Source organism: Garra rufa, chromosome 21, assembly GCF_049309525.1.
Source record: "Garra rufa chromosome 21, GarRuf1.0, whole genome shotgun sequence".
In the NCBI taxonomy this organism is placed as follows: domain Eukaryota; kingdom Metazoa; phylum Chordata; class Actinopteri; order Cypriniformes; family Cyprinidae; genus Garra; species Garra rufa.
In genome coordinates, this window is record NC_133381.1 from 6370916 (window position 1) to 6388160 (window position 17245).

Sequence of the window (17245 nt, forward strand, 5' to 3'; positions counted from 1 at the left end):
ATCAGATTTGCAACCAATTATACGTTTCAACAACTAGCCTTTCTCAACGTTACCCACGTCCGGAGATATGAGGCAAAAAAGCAGCTGCTGCCTGTTACCAAAAACACCACCCGGCTAACCTGACTGAAGGCTATTTCTGCACAGCTTGTACTGAACTAATGTTGTCAGCGGGAGGCTCTAATGCTCTCGAAACTCCTACTGCAGATCAAAGGCTCAGAGTTACTGTACCAGAAACGTCCTGACAAAATTAGCAGATAGAGCTCGAGATTGCGTGGTTAAAATTGTCTTCTGCAGTAATCTGTTTATTACTTCCTCCAGTCATTTCGAGTGAGAAGGGGCGAGCGATTTTTCACATTGACGGTAATTTGCGACGCAATGATTTATGTCCAAACAAATGTAGTATTTGGTACAAAATCCCCCCACAGAAGAACTACGGATTTTTTTTTTTTTTTTTTTTAGGAAAGTAAGAAGTATTAGACTTAATTGATAAGTTATCACTCACAGCAAAGGGCTTTCTGAAGCCGGCGGCTCTTCATCGCTGTGCGGTAAGCGGAGAAACGCACATGGCTCAGATCAGCTGCGCATTGAGGGTAAAACATAAAGGTTGGATGTGAATATTATTAATAAGAAATGTCCTAGTTCTCAAATTCAAATAAAGAGCAAAATGCAAGCATTGAAAATGCACATTTTGAATATTAAGTATATTAAAGTTGAGGTCAAAAGTTAACACCCCCCCTTTCAGCATTTGTGCAAAATGTTAATTACTTTACCAATATAAGAGGAATCATATAAAATGCATGTTATTGTTTATTTAGTACTGACCTGAATAAGATATTCCCCATAAGATGTTTACATATAGTCCACAAGAGAAAATAATAGCTGAATTTATAAAAAGGACCCTGTTTAAAAGTTGATTCAAACACAGCTGTGTTTTTTTGTTTAGTGATAGTTGTTCATGAGTCCCTTGTTTGTCCTGAACATCCTGCTTTTCTTCAGAAAAATCCTTCAGGTCCCACAAATTCTTTGGTTTTCCAGCATTTTCGTGTATTTGAACTCTTTCCAACAATGACTATGATTTTTCGATCCACTTTTTCACACTGAGGATAATTTTGGCATTTTAAGATCAGGGTAAATGTAAGGCAGTACTAAATAAAATAAAAAAATATGACATTTAGGCAAAATAAGAAAAATGTACACATCTCTATTCTGTTCAAAAGTTTTCACCCCCAGCTCTTAATGCATTGTGTTTCCTTCTGGAGCATCAGTGAGCGTTTGAACCTTCTGTAATAGCTGCATATGAGTCCCTCAGTTGAAGGAAAAAGATGCATCTCAAAATCATACAGTCATTGTTGGAAAGGGTTCAAACACACAAAAATTCTGGTAAACCAAAGAATTTGTGGAACAGCAGGCATTTTAACTGTTCAGGACAAACAAGGGACTGTTGAACTACTGTTACTAAACAAAAAAACACAGCTGTGGATCATTCAGGTGACAACAGTATTAAGAATCAAGGGGACATCCATTTTTGAACAGGGTAATTTTTATAAATTCAACAATAATTTTTCTAGTGGAGTATATATATAAAAATCTTTTACATTAAATATCTTATTTAGGTAAGTACTAAATAAACAATAACATTCATTATGTATGATCCCTCTTATTTTAATAAAATAATTAACATTTTGCAGATTCTGAAAGGGGTATGTAAACTTTTGACTTCAACTGTACATAGAAAGAAAGACAGAACACTTAACATTGACTGACAGGTAAAAGAACAAACCCATTGACTGAAATAGCTGTGTCATCTTCGGATGATCCCACGAGGTGGTCTGCTGCTCATGGCTGAAAGATAATTAATAATAATTAACATAAGTTCACCTTAAAGGTTGTATCAGCGATTTCTAGCCTAAAACATAAAGTGTCAATTTCAGCTGACCTTTCTTCACGATCCGCTCGCTGCCTGCCCCATAAATTGTCTGTGAAAAAACCGCGTCTCTCTGGTCAGCCTAGGGTCCGAGATATGCCAAAAAAACAAACGGCACTACCAACCTTTCCACACATAAACAAACAGTGTTCCAACCAATCAGCGTCAGGGGGTTCGTGTTGTGGACTTTCCTACTGGTGCTGGGATGTGAGGGAGGCGGAGCGAAAGTCCACAACACCAAACCCCTGACGCTGATTGGTTGGAACACTATTTGTTTATGTGTGGAAAGGTTGGTAGTGCCGTTTGTTTTTTTGGCATATCTCGGACCCTAGGCTGACCAGAGAGACGCGTTTTTTTTACAGACAATTTATGGGGCAGGCAGCGAGCGGATCGTGATGAAAGGTCAGCTGAATTTGACACTTTATGTTTCAGGCTAGAAATCGCTGATACAACCTTTAAAGGAATGTACCATGGAAAATGTATTTAGGTATCTGTCAAGCATAAGAATAAAATTGACAAAGTTCTGTAGAGTTTCTCACTTATTTGTAAGAAATTGATACTTTTATTCTGTAAGTATGCATTAAATTGATCAAAAGTGATACTGAAGTTATTTATGATGTTACAAATGATGTTCTTTTGAACTTTTTATTCATCAAAGATTAAAAAAAAATATTAAGTGTCAACTGTTTTCATCAGTTATTATAATATGAAATGTTTCTTGTGCAGCAAATCAGCATATTAGAAGGTTTCTGAAGGAAATGATTCTAATACATTTTAGTAAGGGTGACTGCAACTAGATTAAAATTTGTTGAATTACTTCATTCTGATGCAAAACTGAACACATGGGAAATCACATGAAGAGCTTGATGTGTCATAGCAGAGATTAGAATGTATGAAACAAAACTCACTTGATATAATAAGGAACGCCGTTATGAAAAACAGCTCTTTGCCATGGGAACTGAACGGAAACTGGTTGGGAGACAGAAGGTTTTAAAGATAAAGTCATGACGTCTGAATAACTTTCAAGCAGTATGGTTTTTATTGTACAGTGGAAAAAAGTATTTGAGACAAATTTAAGTTTTCTTGCTTTTCTAAACAATGATTTTATGACTTTTTCAGCTGTTTCCAGTTGCAGAGATAAGGATTTTTAAGAAAATAAATGAACAGCAATTTCTAGCTGATGAAATACTAAAGTGTTCAAAAGTTTGGGGTCTGTAATTTTTTTTATGTTTTTGAAAAAAGTCCATACTCTGTTGCGCTCACCAGAATGAATTTATATTTGACCAAAAACACAATTAAATAATAAATATTGTGAAATAATATTACAATTTAAAATAACTGTTTTCCATTTAAAAATACTGTAAAATGTAATTGATTTCTGTGATGAAAAGCTGAATTTTACTTAATCTTTAGTGTCATGATCCATTTGAAATTTCATGAAAAACATTTCTGATTATTATCAATGTTGAAAACAGTTGTGCAGCTTCATATTTGTGACCCTGGACCACAAAACCAGTCTAAAGTAACACAGATATATTTGTAGCAATAGCCAAAAAATACGTTGTATGAGTCAAAATGATTGATTTTTCTTTTATGCCAACAATCATTAGGATATTCAAAGACCATGTTCCATGAAGATATTTTGTAAATTTCCTACTATAAATATATCAAAACATATGCATTGCTAAGAACTTAATTTAGACAACTTTAAAGGCTATTTTCCTAAATATTCAGATTTTTTTGCACCCTCAGACAAATATTGTCCTTTCCTAACAAACCATACATCAACGGAAAGCTTATTTATTCAGCTTATTCAGTTTATCAGGACACATCTTTTCAGGATTCTTTGATTAATATAAAGTTCAAAGGAACAGCATTTATTTGAAATTGTTTCACTATCACTTTTAATCAATTAAATGCATTCTTAGTAAAAATTTAAAAAGTAAAATCTGACGGACCCCAAACTTTTGAATGGTATTGTATACCTATTCAGCACAGAAATTACTTAACAATTACTTTTTATTAAGTCATATGTTTTTCCAAGCCTAAAAATCACCATTTTACAGAAAAGTTTTTCCATGACTATGGGAATACTAACAAATGCTTAAAAAAAATGTTTGACCAACTTACCAGATAAGAATTCATGGGAGAAATGTTTCTTGTCCATTTGAGAGCATTGCGACTGCTGGTGCTGATTACCGACAATCCCCTGATAAGATTTTGAAAAATTAAAAAATGAAAGATTATGACTACACCATGTGGAAAGATAAAAAATGATGCCTAACATCTTACTGTGCTATCAGAGCGTAATGTGCTGATCGAAACAGAACCCCCCCAATGGAGACATAATGATAGCTCAGATCAGAGGGAAATTACAGTGCTTTAAAGGCTTTTTCATCCTATGAGATGACTAAGCAGGGGGCAGTCTGAAGAAAATAAAGACATTGTTCTGAGAATATGAGAAAGAAGTCGCTGGTACTTCACTTCTGAAATGACCAGATGCTCATTATCCAACACGCCTGCCTTCAAAAGTCTGTGGAGACACATCTCTGCCAAAATATAATGAGTGCCCTTTTCATCTTGTGTGACAGACAATGCCACATCCCAAAAGCACAAATGGTGCAACTCTTTCGGTTATATTAATATAACTATTACGTTAAATCCCGAGATGCTCACTTTGGGTGAAAAATGTTGTTGATCGAGCTCCAAAAAAGATTTAGCAGCAGCAGCCTGACTGTGGTTTGATGAGGAGTTTGGGTGAAACAAGGCCCAAGAGTGTCATTGGGCAGGTAGCAGCTTAATTATCTATGTTCTCCAGCTGCCCAGATCGATACAAAGGGTCAATATTTCTGCCCACAGGATCCTCAAAACAACATGACAGACACACACTCGTCAAGCCACGGGATAAAGGAGCAATCAAAAACAAACTAGACTCCGTGTGGCTTGAGTGATCCTAATGCATGATTAAAAATAATCGATTCTTCAAGGTCAGCGCTGGGGTTTGAATGCATCTTAAGAGCACTTCAGAGTGTGATACCAGACAGCTCAAATGATCTGTTGCCCACGTGGCACAAATTGGCATCTTTATAGCTATTATGTGGGCTAGTAAGAAATATTCTAAATTGGAAGTGTGAAACAATCTAAAATTTTGACCTTTATTCTGCCCTACAAAGCAAAAAGGAAGTAACTACGCCAAGTGCAGAACTGAGAAAAATGACTTTAAAGTTATCCTGTCATTCAGCCTGTTATCCAATGTTAAAACCGTCCCATGAGGATGCCGCGAAATCACACACATTTGAGATAAGAATGTCATGAAAATGATAATAACTCATTTTTGACCAAAAATGCAGTTACTGCTTTTTTGCTTTGTAGGGCAGTTTTGTGCGAATGCCTGATTTAAAGAAAGTTTACCCCAAAATGAGAACCTGCTTAAAATTTACTCACCCTCAGGCCATCCAAGATGTAGATGAGTTTGTTTTTTCATCTGGACAGATTTGGATAAATGTAGCATTGCATCTCTTGCTCACCAACAGATGCACTGCAGTGAATGGGTGCCGTCAGAAGCCGTCGTTTTTAGCCAAAATGGGAAACTTTTAATGCATTTTGCCTGTTGGTTTACACATTTTGGGGACTGAAAACGCATAGTGCAAGTTTTCGAAAACATTATAATTTCTGTGTAAACACCCAATACAGGAATCTTTAAAAACAGTGACGTTGTGTGCATGCATACTATGTGTTAGGTATGTAGACATGCCTAACACATAGTAAAAACATCACAATAACCCACATTTAATCCACACGGCCCCAGTCCATCAATTAACATCTTGTAAGAAACGTATCCATTAAGACATTTTAACTTTAAACCATCGCTTCTGGCCAAAAAAGTCTATAATTCATAATAATAATGCTTCATCCAGTGAAAAAGTCCATCCCCTGTTGTCCTCTCACATTAAAATCCACCAACATATTTGTTTTAAAACTACACTGTATTGCCAAAAGTATTTGAACACCCCCTTTCAGTGAACAGGTTGATTACTTTAGTAATTCCCATGAGTACAAATCTTAACGTTTAAGCATATAATAATATTTCTAGGGGATTGTGTGCTTCTAATTTTGTAGTTTGTAACAGTTTGGACGGGACCCTTTTCTATTCTAACAGGACCATGCCTCTGTGTATAAAGGCAAGGTTCAAAAAGAAATTATTGATTCAGTTCTTGTGCGAGAACATAAAGCAAAGTCCTTATAACAGCTGCTGAACACCTCTGGTGTGACTTTAAATGCAGACCTTGTGCCAAAAACCTCAAAACCAAAAACCAATGACTTGAACATACACTATATGGACAAAATTATTGGACACCCCCTTCTTTAGAACAGAAAAAGGCACTTTCAAAACTGTGGCAAGATGTAAACATAATTTATGCATTTAAATTTTTTATTTTTTATCTCTGTTGCAACAGTTTTGGAAGTGTCTAAAATGACTGTACCCATATGTACAAGTCATTGGTGTTTGGTAATGAGTTTTTGGCTCAAGGTCTGCATTTAAAGTCACACCAGAGGTGTTCAGCTGGGAATAGGACTTTGCTTTATGCAGACCAGTCAAGTTCTTCCACATTGACTTAATCATTTCTTTTAGAACCTCGCCTTATACACAGATGCATTGTCATGTTAGAATAGAAAAGGGCCCTGTCCAAAATGTTGCTATAAAATTAGAAGCACACAATTCCCTAGAATATCATTGTATGCTTAAACATTAAGATTTGTACTCATGGAAATAACTCAAGTACCGGTAGTCAAACCAGTTCATTAGAAGGGGGTGTCCTAATACATTAGGCAATAAAGTGTATTGTGGGCTGTTTTCCCTTGTAAACAGTGCTTGATCTGTGCATATTTCTCTCCTAATTCAGACAAGATTACTTTTCCACTGAAGGAAGCAATATTTTGGATAAGGAACTTGAAGTTACAAACGTCTTAATCATGAACATGCAGCTTTAATTGATGGACTAATATGGTGTGGATTACCTGTGGATTATTGTGATGTTTTACTTAGCTGTTTGGACTTTCATTCTGACGGCACCCATTCACTGCAGAGTGTCCATTGGAGAGTAAGTGATGCTGAATTTCTTCAAATATGTTTAGATGAATAAATGTATCATGATCATGCATACATACAGCTTAAAGAGTCTGTATGTATTTCATATAGTGTTGTGCCCATTACTGCACATCTCAGAGTTTATCCAACGTAACTCCATCTTAACCCTGATGTTTGACATTGAATGATAAATAGGCAGCACGGTTTGATGGCCTTGTGCGTACGCAGTCCTCTACCTAATCTGACCTGGCAGACTGGTTCAATCAAACAGATGCATTTAACCCACATAAGACGCCATTCTACCATATTTATTGAAATGCCCTTGTACAGTCAAATCTGAGTCAGATCTTTCACTGGACCTGCCTTATTCTATTCAAGGATAAAATTACAAAGAAAACTCATCACTTGAGACATGAGAGATGAGCTTCCTGTGACATTTCCAAGTGTATAATAGAGTTCTACGTCTGTGGAGGTCAATCTGAAATAAACTGAAGACTATATAAAGTATAGGCTAATCATTCAACAAAAATAAAATAAAATGAATTTTGGTAACACTTTAAAATAAGTTATCAGATGAAAAGTTGTTCTTAAACATTTATTAATCTTAATAAATGTAATATAGTAGTTACTCATGATAAGTTACATTTATTTAACTAAGAGTGCCTCACTTTAAAGTGTCGCCATATTTTTTATTTGAACTCACGATATTTTCCACGTTCTCCAGCACACAGTTGACCATGCTGTGTTCCTCAGAGTGCCAGCTCTCATCCTCCATCTCAGCCAAGCCAAGGTCCAGTTGGTTCATGGCATGTTGGAGATCCTGAAGTTTCCCCAGAGCCCAGTCAAGTTCGTGCTGCCAGCTGGCGGCCTGAGCACTGAAGCGCTCCCAGTGCTGCTGAACCTCAATGGCCTGGTCCTGAACCGCTTGAGCCAGCTGACGAATCTTCTCCTCCTGGACTGTCTCTGCTGAAAGTTAAAAGCAGCTTTCTGTCAAATAACCTCAAAAGAGACGTTCTATGTCATCGTTTCATCTCATTTTGAGTGATTATTTAACCCCAACGTAGCTTTTTGCGATCTGTTTCTGCACACCATGGTGACATTTATAGACCACGATAACCATGACGTTCTGAACATTATTACAGTAGATTTCCACATTATAGTTGTAGACAATAAGTTCAACCAACTTCAAGATAGGTTAGCGACGAAGCACAAAAGGATATCGCTGTTTTAGTCACATTCGTATTGCACACAACTTTACTGAGTGATCTGAGGTAAACAAACACTCAAGCGCTGGTGGTTATTCTGATTCATTCTACTGAATCGGTTCGTACAAAAGGATGCCCTCTATCATGTAGTTTTCGGTATGATTCTCTCTCATAAGTAGCTGTGGACGTCCGATTCTTTCTAGTTAATCGGTTCAGCCTAATAAGTAGCTTCGGAAAGTCTTAACGGACCTTTCTCTCATATGAATCTTATAAATCCAATTTATTGCAGTGAATTAGTTCGCTCTAAACGATTCTTACGTGTCGACTGAATTGGTCTGTACAAAAAGGATCCCCTCTGTGTACGTTAGCTTTGCAAAGTACGATTAATTCCAATGATTCAGTTCGTCCTTGACGTTTCTCGCTCATAAATAACTGGAAGTCCGATTCATTCTAGTTCATATTGGTTCGGTCTAAACGATTCTCTCAATAACTATCTATGGAAAGTTCCATTCAGTATAGCGAGTCCGTCTTAATGGACTTATCTCCCCTATGAAGCTTTTGAAAGTCCAATTCAATGTAGTGAATCGGGTAATTCTAAACAATACTCACATTTCTCCTGAATCGTTTTGTACAAAAGGATCCTCTCTATCATGTGTAGCTTTGAAAAATTGCGATTAATGAATCGGTTCGTCCTCAACGATTCTCTTAGAAGTAGCTGTGGAAGTTTCATTCAAGTTAATCGGTTCTGCCTAAACGATTCTCTTTTATAAGTCAATTTGGAAAGTACAGAGAGTACAGAGAGTACCGAGACGTTCGTTCGGACCTCTCTCTCATATGAAGCTTTTGAAAGTCCAATTCATTCTGGTAAATCAGTTTGTTCTAAACGATTCTCACGTATTATGTAGCTTGGAAAGTACGATTCATTCCAGTGATTCGGTTAGTCCTTAACGATTCTCTCTCATAAGTAGCTGTGGAAGTCGGGGTAATTCTAGTTAATCGGTTTGGTCTAAACGATTCTCTCTCATAAGCAGCTTTAGAAATTTCGATCCAGTCTAGTAAATCGGTTCATCTTAGCGGACCTCTCTCCCACATGAAGCTTTTGAAAGTCCAATTTATTGTAGTGAATTGGTTCGTTCTAAACGATTCTCACTTATCTACTGAATCGTTTCGTACAAAAGGATCATATGTAGCTTTGGAAAGTATGGTTCATTCCAGTGATTCAGTTCGTCCTTAACGGTTCCCTCTCACAATTAGCTTTGGAAGTCCGATTCTAGTTTATGGGTTCGGTCTAAACAATTCTGTCATAGTAGCTTTGGAAAGTTAGATTCAGTCTAGTAAGTCGACTCATCTTAAGGGATCTGTCTCCCATACGAAGCTTTTAAAAGTCCAATTCATTATAGTGAATTGGTTCGTTCTAAACGATTCTGGCGTATATACTGAATCGGCTCGTACAAAAGGATCCCGTCAATTACGTAGCTTTGGAAAGTACGATTCATTCCAGCGATTCGGTTCATCCTTAAGGATTCTCTCTCATAAGTAGCTGTGGAAGTCGAGGTAATTCTAGTTAATCGGTTTGGTCTAAACGATTCTCTCTCATAAGTAGCTGTGGAAGTCGGGGTAATTCTAGTTAATCGGTTTGGTCTAAACGATTCTCTCTCATAAGCAGCTTTAGAAATTTCGATCCAGTCTAGTAAATCGGTTCATCTTAGCGGACCTCTCTCCCACATGAAGCTTTTGAAAGTCCAATTTATTGTAGTGAATTGGTTCGTTCTAAACGATTCTCGCGTATATACTGAATCGGCTCGTACAAAAGGATCCCGTCAATTACGTAGCTTTGGAAAGTACGATTCATTCCAGTGATTCGGTTCATCCTTAAGGATTCTCTCTCATAAGTAGCTGTAGAAGTCCGATTCAGTCTAGTGAGTCGGCTCGTCTTAACGGACCACTCTTTTGAAAGTCCAAATTCGTTGCATATCCATTCTAAAGGATCCTCACGTATATTCTGAATCGGTTCGTACAAAAGGATCCCCTCTAATTATTATAGCTTTGGAAAGTATGATTCATTCCAGTGATTTGGTTTGTCCTTAACGATTCTCTCGCATAAGTAGCTGTGGAAGTCAAATTTATTCTAGTGAATCGGTTCGATTTAAACTATTACTCTCTTACACTTAACTTCGGAAAGTCCGATTCAGATTAGTGAGTTGGTTCGTCTTAAACTTATCTCTGTCTTGTCTTATATGTAGCTTTGGAAAGCTAAATTGTTTCTAGTGCGATTACTTCAGTGTAATTGTGATTGTTTTTTAATTTGTGTTATAAAACTGTTCTGTTTTATAACGGGATAGTAAATTATTTAATTGCTTAGCTTCAGTGTTGGATACTTTAAAAAGAGTATCTGCTCATATTTATTTGTTCATGTCAGAGACACATAGACTGGGTTTTACAGGACTGAATATTTTAGTAGTTTCACTGTGGACCAGCACTTACCATGCCTCTTTACTCTGGAATCTAATCTTTCCACTGCGATTAGCTGCTATAAATCCAGCTCAGATTTACATCCGTCCCCTTCAGCACTCTCTCACTTTTCACTTTGTGTCCTATAAGGTTTATTGTGTCCACTGAGCCATTACAGAGACACATAAATCAAGCAGCAACGACGCTATAGACGAAAACTATGACCTCCAGAAATGAGAGGAGTAATAAAAAATTAGTGTTCGAATCCAGGAGAAGACCATTTACATCAGAAAGACAATACACATAAAATTTGACACCTGGTGGCATCTTTAATAGAAACAGACAATTGAGGACAAAACCAGACTGATAGGTGAAATTTATCACTGCAAAAAAGTGTGTTTAACAGAGAAAAGTGTGATTTTAATGCACGCTACCATTTAAAGGTTTAAGGCCAGTAAGATTTAAAATAAATACTTTTATTCTGCAACAATAATGCATTAAATTGAACAAAAATGACAGTAATGACTATCAAAAATTCTGTAAAAAAATATATCACGGTTTTCACAAAAAATATTAGCAGCATAACCATTTTCAACATTTACAATAATACTAAATATTTCTTGAGCAACATATTAGAATGATTTCTGAAGGATCACGACACTAAAAACTGGAGTAATGATGCTGAAAACTCAGCTTTGTGTCAGAAATAAATTGCATTTTAAAATATACTGAAATAGAAAATAGCTTTTTACTGTGTTTTTGATTAAATAAATGCAACTTTGGTAAGTAAAATACTTTCTTTCATAAACATTAAAAAATATTTCATATTTCAAACTTTTGAATAGTGTGATTAAATGGCTGCTGAACATTTACCTTTTACATTTAATTATTAAAAATGTAAAATGAGAAATTATACTGACCCCAGAACTTTTAAACGGCTGTGTATATACACATAAAATGTTGTGCATTTCATGTTGTATAAAACACTTTTATAAAAGAAAATGCATGTCTATATAAAAGAAAAACCTCATATAAGATCACTTGTGAATCATCTCTCCTACACACTAATAGGAGTAAATTAATTTTTGTTTAAGTCTCCTGCTTCTCAGAAGTTTCTCCTGAGAAAAGGACCCCATTAATCTCACATCTGCCCCCTCCAGAGTTTCAAAAGAAATCTTAACAATGTCTCAAAATGTGCTGAGATTTGCCAAGACATCAAAGCCTGCAATCAAAAGATTTCAGTGCAAACTCAGGGATTTCTTATCAAATTCTCCCAAGACCAAATGATCTGAGCTTTGTTATCCACAGTGTGTGCTGATACTTATTTAAAACATAACTGAAAACTCCTGTGCTATGAAAGAGAGAGAAAAAAAAAATGTTCCTCTGGGAGGATGCAAACTAACAGTCTCTCACCTGCAGACATCTCTATATTGCTTTGGACCTCCATTGTTGTAGGTTGAACAGCCAGAGACAGACACATCTGATTCACATCCTGCCTCCGTCCAATCAACTCGCTGTGCAATGCCTGTGTCGAACAACACATTAAAGATGCAGAGGTGTGACATTTAAACTAAATCACACAGATAAACCTAGACATTCATTACATCTCATTCCAGATTTAAAGGTGTTGAAATTGGAAATATATTTACTCAAAAAGCAATCAGAAAGCAATGTATAAACCCAAACATCAGCTGAGCAGAAAGTGACAAATTGAGGAGCAAAATCGTTGAACCAGAAGGAAGAAGAAAAAAAAACCTTTTGATTAATTCAGTGTGTTTTTTTTACTGATAAAGCGAGATAATATCACCAACAAATCACATGCAATAATGATATAAAAAATTGATATGTGAAATAAATGAGGTACTTTACTGTAAAAATGTTTAATTCAATCACCATTTTGTTTAGCGCTATTATTATTCGAGCTCTGTTTGTCAAGACAGACTTATTGCAACTGATGTAAATAATGCAATGTTTTAATGCGGTAAATACAATAAACAGCCATGATAAACAGTGCTGTGCATCTAAAGGACATCAATAATTCAGCAGAGCAATAACAAACAAAATGATAGCACAGCTTCTGTTTGAGGAACAGTAATCAAGGGGTTTAATTATTTTGTATTGTATCCTTTTATTAAAGTAGAAACGTCTGTATTATCGAAGGACTGTGAAATGCCTGTTTAAAAAGGCAAAAATCTGTGCACAGGAGGAGGTACTGCGTACAAAGTGGAAAATTATAACACATTATGTATAAAAGATACGACTAGCATTTAACTCTCATTCCTAGTGAGGTTTAATGGCCCTTAAAGGATTACTCCACTTCTAGAATAAAGATTTTCTGATAATTTACTCACCCTCATGTCATCCAAGATACTCACGTCTTTCCTCAATTTTTGGAGGAAAACACTGCAGAATTTTTCTCCATATAGTGGACTTCAATGGTGCTCAACAGATTGAAGGTTAAAAATGCAGTTACAGTGCAGCTTCAAAGGGCTCTAAATGATCCCAGCAGAGGAAGAAGGGTCTTTTCTAACAAAACAAACAGTAATTTTCTTAAATAAATTATTATTTATACACTTTTTAACCACAAATGCTCGTCTTGTCTAGCTCTGCAATGCACATGCGTACTCTGTGTGCTCCGATTCAACAGTTAGGATATGTCGGAAAAACTCAACTCATCAAAATCTCATTTTCTCCTCCAACTTCAAAATCGTCCATTTTGTAAAGTATTGCAAGTTTATATTTAAGAATTCGGATTTTATAACTAGCAATTGCGAGTTTATATCACACAATTCTGATCTCAATTCCCAGAATTGTAGTTTATATCTCTGAATTCTGAATTAATATCACACAATTCTGACTTAATTTCTCAGAATTGCCAGTTTATATCTCAGAATTCTAACTTAACTCGCAATTGCGGGATATAAACTCGTAATTGAGAGTTCTAAAATCAGAATTCCAACATTTCTTTATTTTTTCTTTATTTACTTTATTTTTGAAAATTGCAAGTATCTATCATGCAATTCTGACTTTATTTCTCAGAATTTCGAGTTTATATCACGCAATTCTGACTTCCTTTTTCAGAAATGTGCATTTATATCTCAGTATTTTGACTTCATAACTCGCAATTGTGAGTTTATTTCTCAGAATTGCAAGTTTATTTAATGCAATTCTGATTTTATTTCTGAGAATTGCAAGTTTAACTCAGAATTCTGACTTTATTTCTGAGAATGGCAAGTTTATATCATGCAATTCTGATTTTATTTCTCAGAATTGCGAGTTTATATCACTCAATTCTGACTTTTTCAGAAATGTGCATTTATATCTCAGTATTTTGACTTCATAACTCGCAATTGTGAGTTTATTTCTCAGAATTGCAAGTTTATATCATGCAATTCTGATTTTATTTCTGAGAATTGCAAGTTTATAACTCAGAATTCTGACTTCCTTTCTCAGAATTGCGAGTTTATATCACGCAATTCTGACTTTTTCAGAAATGTGCATTTGTCTCAGTATTTTGACTTCATAACTCGCAATTGCGAGTTTATATCAAGCAATTGCGACTTTATTTCTCAGAATTGCATGTTTACATCACGCGATTCTGATTTTATTTCTGAGAATTGCAAGTTTATATCATGCAATTCTGACTTCCTTTCTCTAAATTGCAAGTTTATATCTCAGTATTTTGACATTATAACTCGCAATTGCGAGTTTATATCACGCAATTGCGACTTTATTCCTCAGAATTGCATGTTTATATCACGTAACTGTGTAACATATAAACTCGTAACTGTGAGTTCTAAAATCAGAATTCCTAAATGTATTAATTTTTTCTTTATTTACTTTATTTCTGAGAATTGTGCGTTTATATCCCAGTATTTTGACTTCATAACTCGCAATTGCGACTTTATTTCTCAGAATTGCATGTTTATATCACGCAATTCTGATTTTATTTCTTAGAATTGCGAGTTTATATCACGCAATTCTGATTTTATTTCTCAGAATTGCATGTTTATATCACGCAATTCTGATTTTATTTCTTAGAATTGCGAGTTTATATCTCGGAATTCTGACTTAATATCCCGCAATTGCGAGTTTATATCTCGGAATTCTGACTTAATAACTTGCAATTGTGGGATATAAACTCGTAATTGCCAGTTCTAAAATCAGAATTCCTAAATTTCATAATTTTTTCTTTATTTACTTTATTTCTGAGAATTGCGCGTTTATATCTCAGTATTTTGACTTTATAACCCGTAATTGCGAGTTTATATCACGCAATTGCAACTTTATTTCTTAGAATTGCGAGTTTATATCTCAGAATTCTGACTTTATTTCTCGAATTCGCAAATTTGTATCACGCAATTCTGAGAAAAAAGTCAGAATTGTGAAATAACAAGTCACAATAACCTTCTTTATTTAGTGGCGGAATTGGGCTTCCATAGTATTGAACTGGAGTGCATTGAGTACACATGTGCATCGCAGAGCTAGACAAGACAAGCATTTGAGGTTAAAAAGTATATAAATTATATATATATATATTTTTTTTTTTTAATAACCGATCATTTAGCAAGATAAGACCCTTATTCCTTGGCTGGGATCGTGTAGAGCCTTTTGAAGCTGCATTAAAACTGCATTTTTAACCTTTAATCCATTGAGCACCACTGAGGATAATTTCTTTGTGACTTAAGAAATAAAACATCTTGGAATACATGGGGGTAAGTAAATGATCAGAAAATTTTTATTTTGGAAGTGGAGTAATCCTTTAAAATCCGCGATGACTGTTTTTTATTCAGTTTAACCTGTGAACACACACACAGCAAAACTGACCGTACAGTAGCCTTGATTCTGCAGTAAAGTATGCACATCGTCTCCCGTCGGCCTTTGACTTGTCAGCTCCTCATCTTTCAGCTTTACCCAGAACCAAAGCTCCTCAAGGATGGCTATGAGTCCTGTCCATTTCTCCGCGCCAGCCTCCAAACACTCTCTGACAAAACATGACAGTTTGAAGGAAAGTTCAGGACACTAGAGGTATCCGTTTGTTTATATTGCACAAACCTTCTCGAGGCTATATGGATGTGGTCCACATCTCTAAACTTTCCAAGCTCTTGTGCCTTGGTATTCAGGATCTGAGCCCCCAGAGCCCTTTTAGAAAGATCAGTCTGGGTATCAACATCTGTCTGAATGTCCTGAGGAGAAATAACAGCATGCACAAGCTCAAATTGCACCAATTCAAAAACATCTCAATAGACTCTGATTGAGTGATCTTTCCCTTGGTCTGTGTGGCCTATAAATAGGACTTAAATGAAGAGAAAATATCACCACTTCAATAGCTGTTTAAAGGAATAGTTCAACCAAATATTAAAGTTTGCTTAAAATGTACTTATCCTCAGGCTATCAAAGATGTAGATTAATTTGTTTCTTTATCAGAACAGATTTGGAGAAATGTAGCATTTCATCACTCTGCAATAATTGATGGATTGGAGTGGTGTGGATTATTGTGATGCTTTTATCATCTGTTTGGACTCTCATTCTGACGGCACCCATTCACTGCAGAGGATCCATTGGTGAGCAAGTGATGGAATGCTATATTTCTCCAATTATGTTCCCATGAAAAAACAAACTCATCTACATCTTGGATGCCCTGAGAGTAAGTACATTTTCAGCATCAGCACGTTCATTTTTCGATTAACTATTCCTATTCTAATGACACTAATGCAACCTGGAAAATACATGACTAGCAATCCAAAAAAATCAATTTGTGGTTGACAACTGCTTGCAAAATAAAGCATTACCTCAAATTGCACACACCTCACCTGCCTTCTACGGTCTGCTGTAATTCCTTCCTATAAAACTTTCATTTATGGTGGCAGTCTCCTTAAAGCCTGCACAGACATAATGACTGGTTGGTTTATACCAGAAAAATATAGCTCTCTCGTTTAGGGCCACAGTGATGATATACAGCCAAAGAAAGACATCAAACAGAGACATAAGACAGTCTTTGCTTATTATGCTGGAATCCTTTAATACCCTTATCTATTCTGCTAATAAGTGGAGCTGGGAAAGATGAAGGAAAATGACATTTGCCATCATTATTACTGCTAATGATGCTTAAAAACATTAGATAGCTTGATCAAATCTATTACAATCTCGTGTGCTCACTGCATGCGTTAATGAGGTTTTAGCTGGTACAAATAATAAGTATAAAAAAACAATTAAGTATAAAAAATTAATCAGATTACAAATAGAGCATTCACCAAATTATTTAGAAGTACGATGACACTGCAAATGACGGACTTCTGAGCAATCTGATTTAAAATTCATAGGCTGTTTTTAACCAAGAGAAACTTCTGCTTTGATGGTGAATGTTTGCACTTTAAATAAAACTTAAAAGTCTCTTCCAGGTGTTAGGACTTCAACTCTATTACATATTGTAAGTGGAAAGATAGTTATATAATCATATAATTGTAATAATTATAGGTATTTGAAAGCTGATAATGTATTACCCTCGATCCAGTTTGCACTTGTGTCACGATTTAGTCAGTTTACCCGGATGCGCGGCCATATTGGCGATACTCG

The 17245-nt window shown here is 35.7% G+C and overlaps 1 protein-coding gene across 1 annotated transcript in view; it reads right to left on the reverse strand.

The window, feature by feature from the left end:
* LOC141296268 (utrophin-like) overlaps positions 1–17245 on the reverse strand; it is a 33962-nt gene that overhangs the window by 10555 nt on the left and 6162 nt on the right. Inside the window, exons 2-9 of the mRNA XM_073827532.1 lie at positions 15725–15855; positions 15497–15653; positions 12083–12194; positions 7717–7979; positions 4055–4133; positions 2833–2893; positions 1781–1842; positions 503–577 (exon numbers count right to left, since the gene is read on the reverse strand). Of these exons, the coding sequence (XP_073683633.1) occupies positions 503–577; positions 1781–1842; positions 2833–2893; positions 4055–4133; positions 7717–7979; positions 12083–12194; positions 15497–15653; positions 15725–15855 (940 nt within the window). The remainder of the gene's footprint in view (positions 1–502; positions 578–1780; positions 1843–2832; positions 2894–4054; positions 4134–7716; positions 7980–12082; positions 12195–15496; positions 15654–15724; positions 15856–17245) is intronic.